Here is a 22,051-nt window from a genome sequence, read left to right on the forward strand (position 1 = left end):
AAATGGGGAGAGGATATTGTGGTGGCTTCTGCAAAACATAGGAGATGATATGAGAAAAAATATGAACTCTTTCAAATTAATGTAAAAAAACATATTTACCATATACCATACCCCAGTTGCGCAAGCACCCCACAATGAGTTCTTTGTTTTTTTGGATCATCTAAAGGACTTTTAGCATTCCTGAAACGATTGAAGCCACTGATTCCTTGACATGGAGGTCCACCACAATTAACAATATAAGATATATAATTTAAAATCAGAGTACAAGCTATGTAAACTCAGTAGAATATTTGACAGGTAGCCATGCATGACAAAGTTCTTTATAGCTTCCCGACTATTACTATCCAAATAACATAATTGTTAGACACGGTTTACAGGTTATGGGGGAGGCGGGAGGGGGGAAATCAAACAGCAGCGTACAAATAGAACAAGTACGATGAGAAGTCTGCTTGCATGCCTCAAACCACTAATTGGTTCCCAAGTATCATAATCAGGTCAATAATTCTTCTTGGGGTCCGTAGCAGATGTCCAATATTTTCTCCACTTCAAACACTTCAGAAACACCTTTTTCGTCGTCATTATCATTATCATCACTGTCATCTTCATCATCCATATCAAAACAGTATGTTTGTTTCTTTTCTGGGTCATCATTTTTCACGAGAGAAAACCTTATGCAGAGTTTTTCCCACTCTTTCAGTAACACAAAGAAGTCTTCAGCAGCTTCATTTCTCACCTGATCCACAAAGGCGACCCGGTTAAAGTTCAACGTATTGAATAGGATGACGTGACAAAAGAACGAGTAAAAATTAAATACAAAATGGACAACCTGTGTCTCCGGATGATTCAACCTCAAACTTTGACAAGCGTTCATATTCAAGTCAACAGCCCATATTTCTGCAATTACCAAAGAAAAATTGGAGATGTCAATTTCACATTAAAGTCCAAAATAAGAAATTAAACCCGCAAATGTGACTAAATATGTAAAGAAACAATTGTGCCTGTAGCAATCAAATTACGCAACTATGAAAAGAAGAAAAGAGAAACTGACGGTGACCAGAGTTAAACCAAGGCAAAGACCAGTTGACATTGCTCCACAGCCAGAATACAAGTCCAGTAAAGCAACCTCTGATTTACTACTGCCACTGGTTCCACAAACTTCGTCACTCTCAGACTTCACCCCAGCATCATGAATATCATTGGATATCGTTGAACTCTCGGGTCCAGTTGTATTGTTTTCTACAAGTCAAAAATAATAAGATAACAACTTGCAGAGGACTCGGATTTAAATTAGTTTACCCATGAAAGGGAAATATTCTAACCTGTTGGTAACTTGACAAAGGTAGAATATAGAAGAAAATAAAGCATGACACAATAGAAATCACAACCAGAGGACCTTGCTCGTTTATTCTCCGGATCCACCTGAAATGCAACTCCGAACTTTACCCGTTTTGTGAAAAAACAAAAAAAAAAAGAGACCAGAAGAGTAGTATCCATACATCGAGTGCCAATCTAACAATGTTCAGCTTCCATGTAAGACACTCCAAGGGATTGGCATTTCGAATCTCAGAAAAGAAAACACACTTTGGATCCGAAATGTACTTATTTTTAATGATCTGTTGCAGAACAGTATAGTTTTACAATTAGCTTTATATCACACCAAAAGTGAACCCTCAAAAAAATAATACCATCAACCATCAAATATTCCTTCATTTAACATACCGTGTCAGGGGATCGATAGTACCATTGAGTAGTAAAATATAGGGTCCTGTCTACAGACTCAAACATCTCACTTATCCTGCATAAATAGTCTGGTTCTCCGTCAGAAGCCTAAACACGAAAAAGAAAATCATTTAGGTGAAGTTAAAACTGTTTATATATATATATATATATATATCAAAATTCAAGAAACCAAGAGAAGATGAAAATTCACTTGGACATAAGCATCATAATAGAGATCATAGATGATCCTATCAACATCTGCCCGTGTGTAGTGACATCTAGCTATATACGATCTCTTCGGAATCATCCGAGGTACAACAATTTCAATAAAATGAGAAGATATAAACTAGAACTCACCAATGCATAGAAGGAAAAGAGAAGTGATGAGAGAACGGTAAGCTGTACAATTAAGCACATAGATTACTAGTTTGTACTTTTCGAACTTGATGCTTTTGTCTGCATCTGGGAGAACAAAAAGGGAAGGTAATGCTTTGTTCTGCATCTGGGAGGACAAAAAGGGAAGGTAAACACAAAAGTTAAGGTAATTTCAACCATAACTTCTAAGAAACTAACATTCAGTTCTCAGTAAAAAATTAATACACACACACATATTTAATAAACTGTTGTAAAAAAAAACTATCATTTAATAAAACCATCACATCACATTGCATTCATTTATAAGAAAGGCATAGAATCCCCTCCCGGAAAACCCAATTAATCAACATTAATTGTTTTTCCAAATTAATTACTCAATAAAGGACCCAAATATCTCCAATTTCTATAAACATTCAAAACTATTGAAGATACCCAGAATCAATAAATTAACTTTGTTATTCTCATAAACCCAAATTCAATATACACTAAACACACCCTTATATTAAGTCTTTTAAATCAAATCCTCTGTTCTCGTGCTATGCATTCATTTATAAGAAAGGCATAGAATAGACTCAAAAACACGCTGTACTTAGTCAACGACTTAAACAACAACAGACTCAAAAACACCATTATCATGAAACTAAAATCAACATCAAGCCAAATTGTCCTTCTAAACTCCATTCCAAAACCAAATAGAATATTGCTAATTTCTCTTGTCATGCAAAATCCACTTAAAACATTATAAACAAGCAGAATTAACAAAAAAAAACTACATAATTACACTAAAACACAGTCCCCGTGCCGATTTCTTTCATATGTTAATACACGAAAAGAAAAAAGAAAAACAAAGAGCCCCTTCTATGAATAATTTTTTTTTTAACTTATTTGAACAAAAGTATAGAAAAGCATATGTTTTTCATAAAATTGTATCATTTTCACACAAAAAAAATCAAAAACAAAGAGAGCTACAGATAAAAAAAGGAGCAGAAAGTTACCTTATTAGCATATCGATGAGGCCACTTCTTTCTGGCTTCAGCACCAGGAATCTGAGCTCCGACAAACCTCGCCAGCGTTTCATCCTCCTTAACCTTCATAGGCGTCGATATCTTCTTCTCAGCTTTACCAGATCCACGCTTCTCCTTCGTGTCAGGTCTAGAATCAGCATTACCAGTCCCCATCCTATCTCCGACTTCATCCACTGAGTTCGTGTCATCCTCATCTCCTTCCAAAACAAACACCTCCTCTTCCTCTTCCTTCTCTACTTCTCTCAACCAAATACGTTTCGGCGTCGCCGCCGTCTTCTTTTGCTTAATTGAAGAAGAAGTAGACGCTGCCGCTTCTGGTTTTGTCGTCGTGCTGCGATGTCGTTTTCGCGGCACGGTGGTGCTGGAGAAGGAGAAGGGAAGGGGGCGCGGTTTGAAGTTTGAATGGAGATGGGGGGCGGGGCGCGGGTCCGAAGAGTTAGGGAGGGATTTAAGGGGCTTTGGTTGTTTTTGAACGTTGGTGGAATTATTGATGTAAATATTTATTTTCCATAATGAAATAATAAATTTAAATTTATAAAGAAATTAAAACTATTAAGTTAAGTAATAAATTTGTCAACAAATTACATAATATAATAATAAAACCACTTTCATACATATTATTTTTCCAAATATAAGTCTATTAACAATTGTATTATTCATCGCAAGAAATTTATAATATCAAGAAAATAATTATTTATATTTACTTTCAAGAGTGTAAAGGTCAACTTATTTTAAATTTTTTTAATAAAAACATATTATATTAATATTTTTCAATAATGTTTTATGTAAAAATATCATAAATAAATAAATATATTTTTACAAGAATATTATACACTACATTATCAAAAACATACTAAAAAAATATAAATACATTACTAAACTCATACTAAAAATATATTTTTTATTTTAATAATTTAAGTAATGTATTTTTTATCATATTTATATTCCATTGAATATCATTAAATATTGTAAGCAAAACAACCGTAATTGCCAGTAAACTTTATGAATAAGATTAATTAAATACAAATATATCATCTCATAAAACTCATCGCTTGCCACCAAGCCTCATGAACGGCAATAATTAAAAATAGATATATCAAATCATTAAATATTTCGTTTGCCGTCTGAGATCCGAACCTACCCTAGGAGGCTCATTCCAACTAACCGAACCGTGGCTCAAAAGCTTACACGGTCGAGTCCATACCAAACAAGCAAACCACCACCGAACCAAAACTTCCTTCCCATTCGTTTCCACCATTTCCTTTTTTCTCGCAGCCCCCCACCCACCCCTCTCTCTTTCCGCTTTTCTCCCAATCAAACCCTAACCCTAAAAAAATCCCCAATTTCAAAACTCTAATTTTTCTCATTTTTTCATCAAATTGACCCTCAATTTCGCAATCTAAACCCTATAAAACCCTACTCAGTCCTTTTTTCAAAGCAAGCCATGGAGTCTAGCTCGATTTCACTATAATGATAATCAAAATAGTGGTGCTAGGGTTTTTAAGGGACGGATTGCATGGGCTTAATCAGCAATGCCTGAGCTTAGAAGAAATCGCGCAAGGTTAGCGCGAAATCAACAACAACAGAAGCAAACAGACCCTCCAGTTGCGAGGACTTACGTGAAGACCCGTGCTGCTGTAGCTAGAGAAGCGAAGAAGAGACCGAGGACAAGATTGGAAGCGAAAAGGTTGAAAGAGAAGGAAGAAGAAGGTGATAATAGTAATAGAAGAGTTGAGGAGGAGGAGGAGGGTAAAAGGGTAATTTTGATATCAGAGAGTGATAAGAAGGGAAAGAATTTGCTAGTTGATATTGAAGAAGAAGAGAAAGTTGAAAGATTGAAAGGTCCAATGGCTGATGATAGTGGAGGTTTAAGTGCTAATAAAGCCGGTGGCCAAGAAGAGGAGGGGAACAATGCTCCTTTCCCTGATAAGGTATGCTTGTTTTGTTTTTGTTTTTTTTAATAATTTTCTGGCAAATTTGATGCTTTGTCATCTGGGTTTACTTTATTTTATTTTGTGATTTTGTTAATATATGGAGTTGGGGTCAAATTTTGGTCATTTCGGTTTAAAATGGGATGTTTTTGTGTGAAAATGTGGTTTTTATGGCGGGTTTCTGTTGTTGCTGTTGGAAGTTGTTGAATTAATGGTGATGTAGTGGTTTGTCAGCTGAATGAATGGTTTTTTTTTTTGGCGGGGATTTTGATTTTGTGTTGGTTGGATGCTATCTCAATCTGGTTGGTGGATTTTGCTGAAATATGGTTGCAAATGTTGGTCTTGATTAGTTGCTGTTGGTGATTTATGCTTGTAGCTACAAAAGGATGGTGTCATGGGGGCTTCATATGCATTTGATTTAGTATTTCTGTAATCTTGAGTGAAGTAAGATTTTCAATCTCACACTGTTTTTGGAAATGCTAAGAGCTTTTTTTTTGTTGTTGGTTGAGGACAGTTGCTGATTGTTCAGTACATGCATTTATTAGTTCAAGATTTTAAGTATACAAGCCTGTGCTGAAATTTGATGCTTTGTTTTCATGGCTTTGTTTTGTTGTTGCATGCATGGCATTATAAATCATGAAAAAAACACTTTGTTTACTTTGAAGTTGACTTTAATTGATTTTTCAACATGTTCAACTTCTAATATTGCCTTTTATTTTTGTGGTAATTATAGAGTGTTTATTATTTTCTTATCCAAGGTTCAAGTGGGAGGGTCGCCTTTATATAGGATAGAAAGGAAGTTGGGGAAAGGTGGTTTTGGTCAGGTGTTTGTTGGTCGTCGTGCTAATGGTGGAAATGAACGTGCGACGGGTTCTGGTGCCCTGGAGGTAAAATCAATCTAGCTATTATTTCATGATATTTCATACAAAAACTTAATCTTGCTTTAATTTTCTTTTTCCTTGTTTGTTTCCTCTAGGTGGCCCTGAAATTTGAGCACAGAAACAGCAAAGGCTGTAATTATGGCCCTCCGTATGAATGGCAAGTTTACAAGTGCGTAAATCTTCCCTCTAAACTAGGTTGTTGTTTTGGTTTTTTCAGATTTATCATAAATATTTAAGTTTTTCTGCAATTTGTTTTTGTTTGACAGCACACTTGGTGGTAGTCATGGTGTGCCAAGAGTACACTATAAAGGAAGGCAGGGAGACTATTATGTAATGGTATGATCTGCAAGCTCACTCTTTCTAATTTGTTCATTATATTTCCTGGTTTAACTTCAGCTCATGGGTTTTTCAGGTTATGGACATGTTGGGCCCTAGCCTCTGGGATGTATGGAATTCTTCTGGGCAGACGTGAGTATGTCGTGCATGTATACATGCCTCGCTCTCTCTCTCTCTCTCTCTCTCACACACACACACACAGTATTTTTGGTGTGTATGGACTGTTACATGCCTCTCTCTCCCTCTCCCTCTCTCTCGGTATTTTTGGTGTGTATGGACAGTGTTGATTTAGATGTTCTTTTCCTTGGAATTGGTTTGGGTGGTAAATCTCTTGAAGTTATTTTTATGCTCACCACAAATCATGTTATGTCAACTGATATTGTTTCTATTTTTTCTCCCTGTATGCATTATTTTATCCAATTGGTTTGTTCTTTATTGCCAAAAATACTGAGGAAGAGTAGGGTGTTTCTTTTATTGCTAAGCTGACATTTTTTCCCGCGAGACACATAATGTCTTGATTTGCTTTCCTTGTTCTACGTGTTGATTGGTTGTCATTCCTTTTTTATGTAGGATGTCCTCAGAAATGGTAGCTTGTATTGCAGCTGAGTCTCTCTCAATTTTGGAGAAGATGCACTCAAGAGGGTATGCTATTTAGTTGTGTATCAAATTGTTTTCTTGGTAAACTTATGGTCATAAGGATATTCATTTGGTAGCTTTATTAATTCTTCATTCCACTTTTTCTGTGAAAAACTTAAGAATTATGCAACCTTGTTTGATTTTAGCTATGTGCATGGAGATGTAAAGCCTGAAAACTTTTTACTTGGTCAGCCATCTACATCTCAAGAGAAGAAGTTATTTCTTGTTGACCTCGGATTAGGTGAGTCAAAGTCATTAATCATTAAAGTACTCTTATTGCTATTTTTTTTAAATCCCTTATGTTTTATCGTTATCCAAAATTGCAGCAACAAAGTGGAAAGACAGCAGTACTGGACAACATGTTGAATATGATCAGCGCCCTGATATGTTTAGGTGGGACTTAATCATATTTCTTGTTGAATCTTGTGGACAAAATGTGACCCTGACCATTATTATTCATGATACCTATCTGCTTGATTCTTTAGGGGAACAGTTCGATATGCTAGTGTTCATGCTCATTTGGGAAGAACTGCCAGTCGGAGAGATGATCTTGAATCTCTTGCTTATACACTCATCTTCCTTCACAAAGGCAGATTGCCATGGCAGGGCTACCAGGTACTTCAAGGATATACACACAAGCTCATGTACCATGAACATGAGTATATAAATACATGCAAAACAAACATGCTTGCAAAGGGTAGTTTGCCATCCTCATGCCTTTCTTTGTTAGAATGATATGTTAACTCTATTACTTTTTCTTGTTAACAAACCTTAGGGCGACAATAAGTCCTTCTTGGTTTGCAAAAAGAAGATGGCAACATCTCCAGAGATGCTGTGCTGCTTCTGTCCTCCTCCTCTTAAACAGTTTCTTGAAATCGTGGTGAATATGAAATTTGATGAGGAGCCCAACTATTCCAAATTAATATCTTTGTTTGAGAGCTTGATAGGACCAAATCCAGCTATAAGACCAATAAACACAGAGGGTGCTCAAAAGGTAGGGTAGAGCTCAAATCCACAAGGAAGTAATACTTTTATCTTTTCTCTTACTGTCTGAATAATTATATATCTTCTTGCAGATCATTTGTCAAGTTGGTCAAAAACGTGGTAGGCTGAATATTGAGGAGGAAGAAGATGATGGGCAACCTAAGAAGAAAGTCCGTCTTGGAGTTCCTGCTACGCAATGGATTTCTATTTACAACGCTAAGCCACCAATGAAACAGAGGTACGATGTTTTGATTCATTATTTCTCTTTCTTTTCCCTCTAAAAATTTGCAATGTTTTTTATGCTAATTTACCCTTCATTAATTTGAGGCAACGAGAAACCATGCAACTCTGGGTATTTAAATAAAGAGTTTTGGTTTTGTAACAGTGAAGTGGCTTCCTAAAAGGACTGCTACAAGCCTAACCAAGCAAAGATTTGAAGAAAATGATCGATAATTCATTTTTCTGTTTGAACAATCCTTTCATAACTCCATTGAGTCTCACACTTTGTATGGTCTTCTATACAGCCACCTGGTCTCAGATTAGGTGCTCTCTTGTTTGCCCATTGGTGCAAGGGTGATGCACTCCTGTGGTTTCTCCCCCTTCTCCCTCTCTCCCCTGTATTCTTAAAAAACTTGACACTGAGAATACTGGGCTCCATCCTTTATTCACTGCACAGATCTTCTGAGGAGATACCCTTTTGTCTTTTGAATGTGGTTTCCTGACCTTGACATGACCTGATGACATGTCTGTTCTTTACATAGGTACCATTATAATGTTGCTGATGGAAGGCTGGGTCAACATGTGGAGAGAGGAATTGCTGATGGTCTGCTTATAAGCTGTGTTGCATCTTCTTCCAATCTTTGGGCATTAATAATGGATGCTGGAACTAATTTTACAAGCCAAGTTTATGAACTATCACCTTTTTTCTTACACAAGGTAAACTACATGAACTTAAACACTACATGGAAATATGTTAAATGTGCATGTGTTACCATGCTAAGGTTTTCTTTTCCTAATCATGTAAGTAATTTATTATAGAAACAATAATCAAAATTGTTCCCAAATAATAGGAATGGATAATGGAACAATGGGAGAAGAACTATTACATCAGTTCCATCGCTGGTTCTAACAATGGAAGCTCTCTTGTGGTGATGTCCAAAGGTTGGTTTGCTTTATCTCATAAGTTGTGTATTACTGCATAACCTTTGTTAGTTTTTGGGCCACGATTTAACAGTTCGCAGCTATGGTTGTTTGCCTTTGAAATTGAGACTTGCTATGGTCAGGGTGTTGCTGGGGTGCAACTTTTAGCAAAATTTCCTTTTGGCAGCTAAAACAAAGTGATGTTTTAATTTATGTAGGCACTCAATACACTCAACAGTCTTACAAAGTAAGCGATTCTTTTCCCTTTAAGTGGATAAACAAGAAGTGGAGAGAAGGGTTTTATGTGACTTCAATGGCTACTGCTGGAACCCGCTGGGGGGTTGTCATGTCACGCAATGCAGGCTTCAGTGATCAGGTAAGATTTTTCTTGTCATCTCAACAATTAAAATCTACTCCTAAGGATATGTCCATTGCAAATATATAAAAAGCAGCAGCCACTGCTATTCCCACAAATTTGAATGTTTGTATGCCCATGAGTTTTTAGAGTTCAACAAAATTTTCCATGGTTTGAATGAGATCTATTCGCCTTGGACATTTTAGTTTTTGGTTTTCCTTTTTTATATTTTTTGGAAATTGTTGCTATTCAAATGAAAGCTTGATTTAAAAATAAATATACAATCTGTTTAAACCTGAACTGTGGATTCTAAGTTAAATACCTCATACCCTGAAAGCTCATTTTGTCATGCCCTCTGGATTTCACTTTCTATTGTGATATTGCGGATTTAGTTGGAAATTAACATTGATTAAGAAGTTTGTTTCTTCGATAGATGCTATTTAGATGGTTATGGATGCCAATAGACATTGATTTAGAACCAAGGTAAAAAAATAGATTGACCTTGGTTGCTTGTTGACCATTTCTTTAAACCAAGTATTTTGACACAAAATTGTGGTTCTCTGCAGATTGTTCTAGTTTAAACCTTATTTTAGTATGTGTCAGCATGTTATAAAAAGTTTATATGTTTTCTTGGGCCACAGTTGAATGGTTCTTGCATATGACTTTGCTTCTGACTCATGTGGGTTCTGTGTCTCACTTGTCACCGGCTACACTAGGTTGTGGAGCTTGATTTTCTGTATCCAAGTGAGGGCATTCACAGAAGGTGGGATACTGGCTTTAGAATTACATCAACTGCTGCAACCTTTGATCAAGCTGCTCTCATCTTGAGTGTCCCTAAGCGCAAACCTGGAGATGAAACCCAGGAAACTTTACGCACATCTCTATTTCCAAGCACCCATGTTAAGGTAATACATTCTGTTTGATTTTGGAGCTGCTGACCATGTTCTCCAATCCTCTGAATATGGGTGTGTGCTTTATATCTATCATGAAAGACATAGTTGGAATCCTCCCCTGTTGCAGAAGCAGACTGCAGCTTCCTTCCTTGTTGCTAGAATCATTATGCAGTAACAAACAAGTCTAAACTGATTTCCTCATCACTACTGCTGTAAAATTGTGATGTTCCTCCACTGCATGGTCATTGTGCCTTGGCTATTATTAAAAAAAATTGCATCTTGATTCTTGTTTTTGTGGCATGCATTTTTGTGTATTGACAAATTCTAGAAATCAAAGTTTGCATATCAATTTCTTGCTTGTGTGTGCATCTCGCATGTTTTGATATCTGACTGGTGTTAGTTTTGGTCACTGAGCAGTATGAAATTTATATACTGTTTTGCATAACAAATTTGTATCATTGATTTTTGGTATGGTAAATGAATTACGAGACAATATCTCACTCGAGTTTTTCTTTTAATGTACAGGAAAAGTGGGCGAAGAACCTCTATCTTGCGTGTTTGTGCTATGGGAGGACTGTTTCTTAAAATATCAAATTGCGGGGAGCAAGAAACCAAACAAAAAGGATCTTGTTGATTCTTGCCCTCCCGGCCTCATATTTAGTTTCTCATGTTAATTGTACAAATTGGAGTAAGAGAGCTTTAGCTGCAGCAACGGAGAATTGCAGTTTTGTGTATGATTAATATTAATGATGTTGATGCTGTAAATTTAGCTCTTATGCATAAGGTTTTAGTTTGCACTTCTTTAGTGCCTTTGATTTTATAACTTAGGTAAGTGGGGAGTATTTTTGGTTTGGTTTGGTTAAAAAAACTTATCAAATTAAAATTTATATTTTTGAAAAATTATAAATTGAATTGAACCAATCAATTAGTTCAAACTAATCAATTTGGTTTGATTCAGTTTTATCTTTCAAAACTTAATAACAAAGTTTAAGGACTTTGTTGAAATCCTAGAAAAATAAAGACTGAAGTAAACTATGACTAGCTTCTTCAACCCAATCCTGCTATCAGCTATGTCGATGTCACTGCCAGCCATCACCCTTTTTAAGCCACAATGTGGTGCCTGTCTGTAAAATGAAGATGCTTGAGATTTAAATAATAAAGTCATGCATTACTACACTGCCAGGATTTAGCATGACATGGATAAACTAGAGATCGGTTTAGAAGATCCATGTTAACCCCAGCATCCATCATTTTTTACACCAAACAAGAAGAGGCAGGAAGTCTGCAATTTTTCACAACATCAACAAGAAGTCCAAAGGTTTTACTTAAGCTTCATCCATGGTAAAATTACATTTTCAGAAAATCATTCATCTTCTCGAACAAAAATTGAGAGAAAGCTTGGAGGAGGAGGGCGGCTAGGTTTGATTTGGTATCTAGGGTTAGAAGAAAAGTTTATATTTGTATTGTGTTTTTTTTTTTTATGTGGATTGAACTAAATTGATTTTTTTTTTTGAGTTTCTAATTAGTTAATTTGGTTTTTTTTTTCAATTTGGTTATTTCAGTTAATTATTTTTTTTTCTTAATTTAATTAATTTTTCTAGTCTTTGTAACTTTAAGGTTTATATTTTCATGTTCAAATCATGCTAGGTAATTATTACATTTGCAATTTATTGCTCATTAACCCCGGAAATTAAGAAGAGTTCACTGGTCACCCTTTTGTAGAGATACTTTTGTAGAGATGTTTAAGAATTTAGCTTGGATTTGGGTGGCCAAGAACCAGAAAACTTGCCTATTTGTTAACTAAAACTTAAAAAATAAAATTTTCAAATTTTTAAGTATTATATATATATTTTTGATAGATAATTATTGGTGTATAATATTTGGACACAAAAAAACATGTTTTTTAAAGAAAAAAACACAGTATGACAAAATTTGTTTTGAAGAAATTAAATTTGTTGATATGTAATGATTGAAAAAAGGAAAAAAATAATATCCTAGTTGATATCTAAGGTTTAATTTTCTATCTTTGCTTAATATTTAGTATTAAAGTAGAAGTTAATTTAAGACAACGATTATAGACAAAAATAGAAATGTCATCCCATCTAACTCGGTGAAGTTTGTATATATTATGGTTTTATGAACAACTGGTTGCAGAGAGGTGAAGTGACCATCCTTCTTTCCAAGATTACAGCTGTAATATAATGGCAATATATATTGAAACACTATAATGGCAGCAAATTCTAGTGAAGGTTGAATCCCAAGATTCCAGTCTTCTTTATTAGTATGAATGATTCCCCCAAATTTTAGTAAATATGTGTTCCTGCCCGCCATCACATTGAAGGCTTATGGAGTGATCCTGACACCTTGGGAGATGTGTTTTTATTTCAAAATCCATGAAGTCTGGATGATCTTCACACCTCAGAGGATACATTTTATCCACGTATAAGACACAAAGCAATATTATGTGAAATCCTTCTTGCATCATCGTCACCTGGGCCGAGAAGGGCTTGATGGCCTTCAATTTAGGCTTGGAAATGGCATCAACTGCAGGTATTGGCAAGTGCCAGGTTGCTCTGTTATAAGAACAATACATCAGAATTACGAATTCTGGGTTTTATATTTTCCTGACAAGACCTCGGGGAAGTGAGAACGAAAGGGTGACACTGACAAAAGAGCACCACATCTCAGGAATCAGATTATCCCAGCACCCATCCCATGACTAAATTCAGTCTAAGATTCCTCAAATTTCCAAATCTCAATCAACTCTGCAAATCATGAAGATACCAGTGAAAAGATTTGAGGAACACATTTGAATCTGAGAGGGGACAGTGGAGAATCATAACCAAAGTCAAAAGTGAACCATTGACAGTGACATAGACTAACCAATGGAACCTCCAACATACCACTGTCTAATGAAAAGTCACAAAATCGGAGCTAAAAAAATAACTTTAGTTTTCAAAGCAACCATTGAGATGAACGAAAGAGCATATTTGGTGACTAATTAGATCCACTAATCCATGATGACACAGTAGGCTATGAACTTGGCATTAAAAAAAAAATAACGTAGTTTACTAAAAGTTTTGAGATAATAATACAAGTTTAAGAATTATTTGAAAAATATTACAGTTTAAACGCAACTGCATTTAAAAATATTGTTTTTGCACGCAAAAATTATTTAAAATAAAAATTTCATTTTAGAATATTTTCTTGTACACAATAGCAAATAATGGGGGTTTAATACATGTTCTTTTTTTAAAATTAATTATCCTAAACAAAACAAACTCAAAATCGTATGAAAATTTAATAGTTAAAATATGAGATTCAAGATTCAACTAAAAACAAAAGGATAAGGTGATGGGCATAAGAGAGAAATGAAAACGAATACAAAAGGAAAGATAAATGCTATGTACCATTAAAAAAATCTCCACAAGTAAATTATTATTGCATCTTGAAAAAAATCAAATGAGGTTGTAATTAGAAGTAAGTATTTTTCAGTTTGATTTAGGTTTTATTTAAAAAATAATCAAACTAATTTAAAAAAAAAACTAAAATTAAATATAAACTAGTTCAAACCAATCTATTTCGGTTCAGTTTGGTTATTTTATATTAAAAATTAAAAATTATATTATTTTCTTAGTTTTTTTTGTAATTTTCAATAGTTTAGTTTTGGTTTGATTGGATTTTTTCAGTTTGATTTTCAGTTTCAAATTTATAAAATCAAAATCAAACTGAATTGGACAATTTTTCTAAATTCTAATATGTTATTTCCTCAGTTTGATTTTTACAGTTATTTTTTTTTGTTTCTTGTTTTAATCAGTTTTTTTTTCATCCCCTGTTGTAATTAACCCCGAACAAAACAAAATACTTAACAAATTATGATCATATTTAGTTGTATTTTAAAGTGTGACTAGAATTATTTTATTGAAATTTTTAAATCATTTTATCTTTGATGAATTTTTCATTAGATTTTTATAAAATTTTAAGTTGTTTTTTAATATATGTTAATTAAATAAAAATAGACATGATTTTTTAAATAACAGCTATTTTCAATAATAGCTCTTTGCAACCAATATTCTTAACAGTTATGTATTCAAATTATATTATTTTTTTTAATTTATATTATTTTTTTCAAATCTTTTATCAAATTACGTTATTATTCTAAAATACCCATGAACTTGATCCAACTAAATAGGCCTCCTGCACTAATCATCGGGGCTAGGTCAAGCGATGCTCTGAGTTGTACCGGTTGAAAATGCTTTTTATTTATTTGAAAATAAATTAAAATTAAAAAAATTATTTTTTAAAATTATTTCTAACATTAACATATTAAAATAATTTAAAAATATAAAAAAATTAAATCAAAAATCAAAATTTAAAAAAACACTGTAATGGTTGATCGCCACCACTGTTTAAGGAATGTATTCACGCAAAACATCCTCCGCGCGGGGTAGCTTTTGGGGCATACCAGAAGCGAAACAATGGGTGATGTTCACGATATTAAATCCCTGCGCACATGCACATCCAGCACACACAATACAATCTCAAATTTTTCACTTTCAAATATCTTGGACACTGTGGACGGATTGTCCTTTTCTTTTGTTCTTCTGCTTCGACCATTTGAAAATCACATAAATAAACAAAACTTACATCACTATCGTTGATCTGTGTAGTATAAAAAGCATGTTCTTCATAGGTAATGCCATGACTAACATGGGTTTCTTCATCACATCTTCTGCAGAATCAGAAGACCCACAAGCTGCTTTAATGTCAAAAAATAACTGTCGTAAATACTTTTGATGTTTAAGAGAAAATCTTGCCTTCGGGCTGCTCAGCTGCAGGGGGGTGACAGGGACAAGACATCTATTGTATCCTCGCTATAGTGTTTTGTCTCTCTTGTTGTCTTGATCAAGATAATAATCTGCTTTCTTGTTTGTTTTTCTCTGGTTTTGTCGAAAAGCTACTCGTTCCTCCTGCCGTCCTTGGGGTATCTTCTGGCTTCGCATGGAAATACCATTACCGAGACAAGACTTTTTATGCTTATTTCAAGCTGGGCTCGGGATGCTATAGCTAACTGGGCTCAATTATTTCTGTTTTTAATTTATAAAAAAATCAATACTTGTTACATAATATTTTTATTTAATTTCCTAATATTTATCAAGTAGTCGTTTGTCTTTGCACGGGTTGGATTCATAATGAATTTCATGGAAAATCTTGTTGGATTTTTTTTTTTTAACTATTTTTATTTTTGTGGACTCATTTTGATTTGTTCTATATTTGGTAATATAAATTTGTTTGATTACTTCGTTGATATTCAGTGTTCATCTCTTTTAGATACTTAATTAAATGATAAAAAGAAAAAAAGAAATGCACGTTTTCATGCTAAAAAAAGAAAATTTTTTAGATATTCAAATAAAATTAATTTAGCTAAATATATGTATTTTGATATTCACTAATAAACTTTTTATCAATGTAGATAAATAATTCTTCTATTATATTAGCATAAGCTCGGATCGTGTTGATATGCTTGACTTCAGGGTGCCTGGCAACAAGATATGCCAATTTTCTGCAAGAATTTATATATTCTCCAACAAGCGAAGCTGCTCCAAGCGGTGCTTGCGTTGCTAGAGGACAGCATTGCTAGAAACCAGGCTGTGTTCAAGAAGTATACATGGGTGAAGAAGGCGCCTGCATTTTCCATACAAGTTCCAGACCAATTTATACCTGTGTAAACTGCAAGGAGGATGGCACCTGCAGGGTCAATCCGCTATAAGGATTTATCGCCAAGAACGGCTGCAATCAATCCTACCACGTTCGGAATAGCGATCCTGGGCACTGACATTTGGTTTAGCTAGAATTGATAACCAGAAGCCTAGCACTAAACGACACAACGTTTGTCGGTGACAAGGACAGGAACAAAACCTTTGCATAAGCAAGAACAGTCTCCCTGAACTTCTGCAGTAGAAAACCTTTGCATAAGCAAGAACAGTCTCATTTCCTGAGTTAAACGGCAAGCTTTACTGCTATTGCAGTTTGCATAATTGCATGTAACCACAATAACTGATTTGAAGAAATCTTTTCAGAAAGTCAGGTTCATCGTTAATCACTCCTCAGTGAACTCACTGAATTCCTTCTACTCTGTCTCCTGCTTCTCTTTCCTTCACTCACCAACAATGGTGTTTTCGGTGCAGAGCCTGAATTCCCCTCCCATTTAGATCTACACAACTGGTTCCAGTTCCAGCTGAAACATCTATAATTAGAGGTTCATCTTTTGCTTGGTAAATTATTCATGCTAGAACTCTAGGCTCTTGTTCATGTTAATAGGTCAAGGACCCATACTCCAACATCGATTTTTTAATCACAAGGGAAGAAAAAAAAAAGTACCTATAAGAAAGTAGGCTTTCAAGTTTCATAACAAAGTTTGTGCTTGTATTGTTTGAAGAAAGTTAAAAACAGAAAGCATCAAAGGGCACAATGAAAGTGCCACAACCATCACAGCCAAAGCATGCCGACCAAAAATGTACAACATTACTTTCATGTATCAACCTAGCTGCCTTAAAACAAATGGTTGCTCTGTTTAATACACTACATGTACCACCTTGTACAAAACCAGGGCTCTCAGAGTAAACAGATTCACAGTGAAAGTGACACACTGGATCCCAAATATGTGACGTAAATGAAATCAACAGCAGTGTGCAATTTATACATGATGTTATCTATATATATTTATATATAGATCAAGGCTAACTGTTGGGTAACCTGCTGAGAACAGAGTGCTCTGGTTTGTGTTCGCATTCGAAATCAAGATGAACAAATGCCCGCTCAACTTCCGGGAGTTTTTCAATCTTGTCCTGCAATGTCTCTCCAATAGTATGTGCTTCCTTTAGAGGCAGTTCCTCTGGAAGTTCAATGTCAACCTGTTTCAAATGGGGAAAATAGAAGAGAAAAATCTTATTGGCCCATTCCTAAACAGCAGGACAACATTTTAAATCATGCATGAAAAACAGACTTGAAAATTTTCCCATTTAAACTATTGATTAGCAGCAAACCTTTAGACTTTACAGTGATAGGATTAAGACCGTTCAAATGTTTGCTGATTTAATAAAAATGACCAGAAAGCAGTGTACTAGTTCTAAAGCCATGCATGTAATACTGCGGGCTTCCCAAGATTTGAATAAGGAAAATTGAGACATGACAAACAAAAATTTTAGTGTCCAGAGTTCAAATCAGAATAGGGGAAGATTCATTGACTATCGAATTTTATTGGGCTAACCAGTGCTTACACATGCAGTGCAGACTGACTTATTTTTATTTTCAAGTCCTTGTTGCAAGACAATTCGCTCAACAAGCACTTGTTAATCACAAACTAAGCAGGCATGCTTACCTCTACAAAATAAAGAACACCAAAGGTATAAGCACGGACTGTGTCTACACGCTTGACTTGAGGGTGCCTTGTGACAAGATATGTCAATTTCTGCAAGACTTCAGGTGGAGCTGTTTGCCCAACAAGAGAAACTGCACCAAGAAGCCCATCTTAAAATGTTGGCAGATATAACCTTATCTGTGTATCACTTCATCCGCTCCTTCCAAAATAACCAGGAATGAAGAGTGATACCTGCATTTTCAATGACAGTTCCAGACCAGTTTGTGATTGTGTAAACAGCAAGAAGAATAGCACCAGCAGGGTCAATCCACCAGTAGTATTTATCCCCAAGAACAGCGGCAACTAATCCTACCACATTCGTCACCACATCAAAATAGTGATCCTGGACATGAAAATTAGTTTGAGTTACAAAAGTGATAATTAACAGCTCAATAATAGAAAGCTAAATATTTAGAGAGTAGAGCCAAAAACCTTTGCATAGGCACGAACTATACTATTTCCTGAGCTTCTACAGTAAATCCAAAGGGCCAGTTTCACCACAGTAGCAGTTAACATGATTATGTAAAGCCATAGCAGTTGATTTGAAGACATCTTCTTACGTGTGTCATCTTCAATTAATTCTTCAGCAGCTTGGACCAATATCTGAAAACCTGCGAGGAAAGAGTGTTACGATTCCACACCACACCACACTCAAAGAAGCCAAATTGATGAAAACCTTTTGTTTCCCTAAGGTGTTAAACTGTAAGCAACTAACTTACTACATGACTATGGGAGTGAACCGTTACCAAAATTCTTATTCCACCGAGACTTCATGCGCATTAAGAAAAGTTAAACAAACAATTGGTTTTGGATTTGTGATAGATGGAAGAAGAAAATTATCAATATAATCTATGGTCTAGATTTCCCTTTTCTACTTGGCATAAATCATTACTTTTACAATCATTAGACAAATTTAAAAAAAAAAAAATCGATGGAACACAAGAGTATGTTACGAGGCACGACAAAATTACCAAGTGTGGCCATGACAGCAGCAAAGATGATTATTCCCACTGGCTGCATCCTTAATTTTCCAATAGGATACTTGTAGATATTTATGTTTTTCATCGACATGTGAGTGAACCAGAGTATCCCACCAGCCATGAGATCAAGCAAAGAATCTAATGTGGAGGCAGCAATTGCTATGGATCCTGTCCTTATTGTAGCATAAATCTGGACATTACACAAATTATCAATCTCAACAGCTTAAAAACTAAAATTTTAAATATAACCAACATTGGAAAATGCAATTGAAGTAGGAAAAAAAAGACTTCTTTCAAGTTCGATTTATCTCAAAAACAAGCATTGGTGAGTTCACCTTAAACACCAAAAGCAAAATGTTGGCATAATTAGAGATTTTCATAGCCTTCTCAGCTTGCACTTGTTCTTCATCATCTTCTTCATCGATCGTATCAGTTGTCATCAAAGTATCAACTTCCTGGAAGGATTTTAACGTCGCAAATTGTTTTTCATAGTACTCCTTTTCATCTACAAACGCCAAAACAACAAACAAGAACTCAATCACTACCAAACATAAACTATCTCTATTTGGTTTCCAATAAATTAAGCAGCACTTTACGAGCAAAAATCAAAACCAAACAAAGCTTGATCAAAATTCTTCTTTACCCTTTCATTTTCTCTTTAGTTTCCAAACAGCCAAACAAGCCCTCAACTTTTTACCTTTATTATGCATAAAAACACATCTACTCAATAACCCTCGTACTTCTCAGCTATCTTTTTCTCAAGAGCCACCTCAACAACAAAAGAGACAGCAATTCCATTCTTTTTCTCACTTTCCTTCACTTTCTCAGTAACCAAACAAATCCTAAGCTTTTACCTTTTTATCCACAGAAATTAAACACAAACACAACAACCGTTTAACGTTTAAGTAATCTTATGTGTAAAAAACAACACAGATTCTATCCCTTTCTACATTTTCTCAAGCTTGCTCCGCTTGGTAACAAGACTTCTAAAGAAAGCAAGAAAAAGGAGTGCAAGGCTACGTACCTTTGTTAAGCCCTTTAGTTTTAGAGGCATTAAAGTGAAAAGAAGACTCGACATCAAGAACAGACCGAACCTTATCGGGCAATCTTGATAAAAATCCAGTCCTTAGTGAGTGGTACGAGTTACCTCCACTCGGTTCCCAACGCTCATTAACATTCAACAATGGCTCTTTAGGACTCAAACAACCAGAATTCATATCCTCCATTAGTGGATACAATTATTGATCCGGTTCCTGTGTTCGTCTCTCTTTCTTGCAAAAAGGAAGCTAACTCTGTTTTTTCGTAAGAAAGAGCGATTCGCCAGAAGTGACCTGTTATTATTGACTGGATTATTTTATTAATTATTTAAAAAAAAAAAAACATAAGCATTACTTTTTTTTTCTTGTTGGGATTAATTCGGGCAAGTGCCTCGTGGAAGGTTTGAGTTTTGACAGGTCTAAATTTTTTTTGTTGGATTTTTTTTCCTTTTTTGTTTGATAATCTGCTTTCTAATATTGCAGTATGTTAGAAAAATTATTTATTAAAATAATATGAAACAACGATGACCGCAAAAAAGGAAAGGTTCGATATTATTTTTGGTGCATGTGTTTAGGCACATTAACCTTCGGAGATTCAATTTTTACATCCAACTCTTTCCACAATAGTTTTAAAATCAAATCTAAGGTTAATGTTTAAGGCTAAAATGATATTATTTTAATAAAAAAATATTATTTTAAAAAAGAAAATCTTTAAGCTTTTACCTAGGGAGGTTGACTTGAATTTTTTATTTCATTAGATTCATTTTTATTTTTTTTCAACACAACATGTCATGCTACTTGAAGTTTTATAACTAAACTTTATATTTTATAATAGTTTGAACAATTCCCGGAAAATTATTTAGTGGTGGCATGGCTAGTAAGTGATCTTCCATGTTTTTTGCTGCCTAAATTGAGAGTTAATAGAGAAATCAAATGGATTTGTTGCAATCAAGTTGTGAAGATTTAATGAGTTTATTGCACAAATTGATGATATGTGACTTAATGGGTCTAATCAAGAAAGTCGTAAGGACCAAAAAAATGCCTTAACATACATAAAAAGGTATTTTAAAATGCCTTGACATACTATAGTACGTATAAGCCTTTTTAAAATGCAGAATTGACATCGACCCGTCGGAAAATTAGGCCGAATGGATACTACGCCGCCGGTGCAGATTCTATTCATCATTAAGAAAATTATTGAGTAAAGTTGAGTGGAAATTTAGAAAATAAATATTTAATTTTCCAATACGTGTTTTGGCAACTTGACAAATAATTCATCAGGTCTGTTGACTAAGATTCTTCAATTGAAAGTACAACAATCTATGATCTTTTTGTCCTCTTTTTTTCCATCCCTCCTCCACCCAAAGCCTTGTTCATCTACCATTATATATATTTTTTATCATCATTGTAGCCCGTATTTGGCTGTAAAGAGATTATACGCATTCGGGAGAGAATAATTTATTGTTTTTATTACGAATTATTAGTCCATAAAATAAGTCCAAGGATCTCATTAATTTCATGTAATTTATGCATTAAACATCAATCTCAGTAAAAAACAATATCAGTGCTTAATTTGATATTCAGTTTAGGATAAATCAAAGAGGATAATTAACAATATTCTATATAAATATATGCACTAAATATCCTTAATGATCCAATGATATATAATCATAAATTTATTGTCTTTTGTTTTTCCCTCCCATCACCACTCAACTCCTAGTATCAAACCCATGCATTCTTACAAGAAAAGGGAAAAAAATAATAATTTCTGCATCCCTTAATCTTATGTAATTTAATTCAAGATTATTATGTTAAAATTTTAGAGATTTCTTTAACATTAAGTTGTCAACTTGCATTGTTAATCAAAATTGTGTTTCTTCGTGGAATCCCCAAGCTACCTTAAATTGCATTATATATATATAAAAGCCAAAGGTTGGCTTTTCCCTTACCGTTTTATATCAAACAAATTTTTAAAATTTTTTTTTGCCATGAATCATGATTGTATGGGGAGGGAAGGAACCCTCAGCTGCTCCTTTATATTATATACTCAAAAATATAATTGTCGAGATAACATGACATGAAATGGGGCAGTGCCCACCATCTCATTGACCTTGTATCATAGCTTCATGCCAATGAAATTCTTCTTGCAAAGGAGTGACGTAGCTAGATATAGGTGGAGGTTTAAAGAAAGGAAACCAGAGGAGATAATTCTTAGATCAATTTCTATCTTGCTAGGAAACCAGAGGAGATAATTCTTAGATCAATTTCTATCTTGCTACTAAACCTTTAAATTATATACAAAATGTACATTAAATCGTGGCCTTAATTATCTATGTATA

General features: G+C 34.5%; 3 protein-coding genes across 3 annotated transcripts; 1 reads left to right on the forward strand and 2 right to left on the reverse strand.

The window, feature by feature from the left end:
- Positions 1–490: 490 nt before the first annotated feature.
- LOC105126276 (DNA (cytosine-5)-methyltransferase CMT3-like) lies at positions 491–4,364 on the reverse strand. Its single transcript, XM_011027095.1, has 8 exons — positions 4,308–4,364; positions 3,080–3,575; positions 1,931–2,001; positions 1,720–1,827; positions 1,497–1,613; positions 1,320–1,419; positions 1,045–1,236; positions 491–894 (listed from the first exon to the last, which is right to left on the reverse strand). Exons 1-8 carry the CDS (start codon positions 4,362–4,364, stop codon positions 491–493), a joined length of 1,545 nt encoding a protein of 514 aa, XP_011025397.1.
- Positions 4,276–11,076, forward strand: LOC105126132 (uncharacterized). The gene is made up of 16 exons (XM_011026887.1): positions 4,276–5,050; positions 5,809–5,937; positions 6,027–6,100; positions 6,198–6,267; positions 6,344–6,399; positions 6,838–6,909; positions 7,050–7,144; positions 7,230–7,296; positions 7,389–7,518; positions 7,679–7,897; positions 7,980–8,125; positions 8,649–8,823; positions 8,958–9,048; positions 9,246–9,403; positions 10,099–10,287; positions 10,801–11,076. The coding sequence occupies exons 1-16, from the start codon at positions 4,652–4,654 to the stop codon at positions 10,858–10,860; spliced, it is 2,130 nt and encodes a 709-aa protein (XP_011025189.1). The 5' UTR covers positions 4,276–4,651; the 3' UTR covers positions 10,861–11,076.
- A 5,583-nt stretch (positions 11,077–16,659) lies between these two features.
- On the reverse strand, positions 16,660–20,124 carry LOC105126133 (metal tolerance protein 4-like). The gene is made up of 7 exons (XM_011026888.1): positions 19,700–20,124; positions 19,011–19,180; positions 18,667–18,865; positions 18,128–18,306; positions 17,888–18,038; positions 17,657–17,787; positions 16,660–17,189 (listed from the first exon to the last, which is right to left on the reverse strand). The coding sequence occupies exons 1-7, from the start codon at positions 19,899–19,901 to the stop codon at positions 17,016–17,018; spliced, it is 1,206 nt and encodes a 401-aa protein (XP_011025190.1). The 5' UTR covers positions 19,902–20,124; the 3' UTR covers positions 16,660–17,015.
- Between the last annotated feature and the right edge of the window lie 1,927 nt (positions 20,125–22,051).

This window comes from Populus euphratica, unplaced genomic scaffold, assembly GCF_000495115.2.
Source record: "Populus euphratica unplaced genomic scaffold, PopEup_1.0 scaffold75.1, whole genome shotgun sequence".
In the NCBI taxonomy this organism is placed as follows: domain Eukaryota; kingdom Viridiplantae; phylum Streptophyta; class Magnoliopsida; order Malpighiales; family Salicaceae; genus Populus; species Populus euphratica.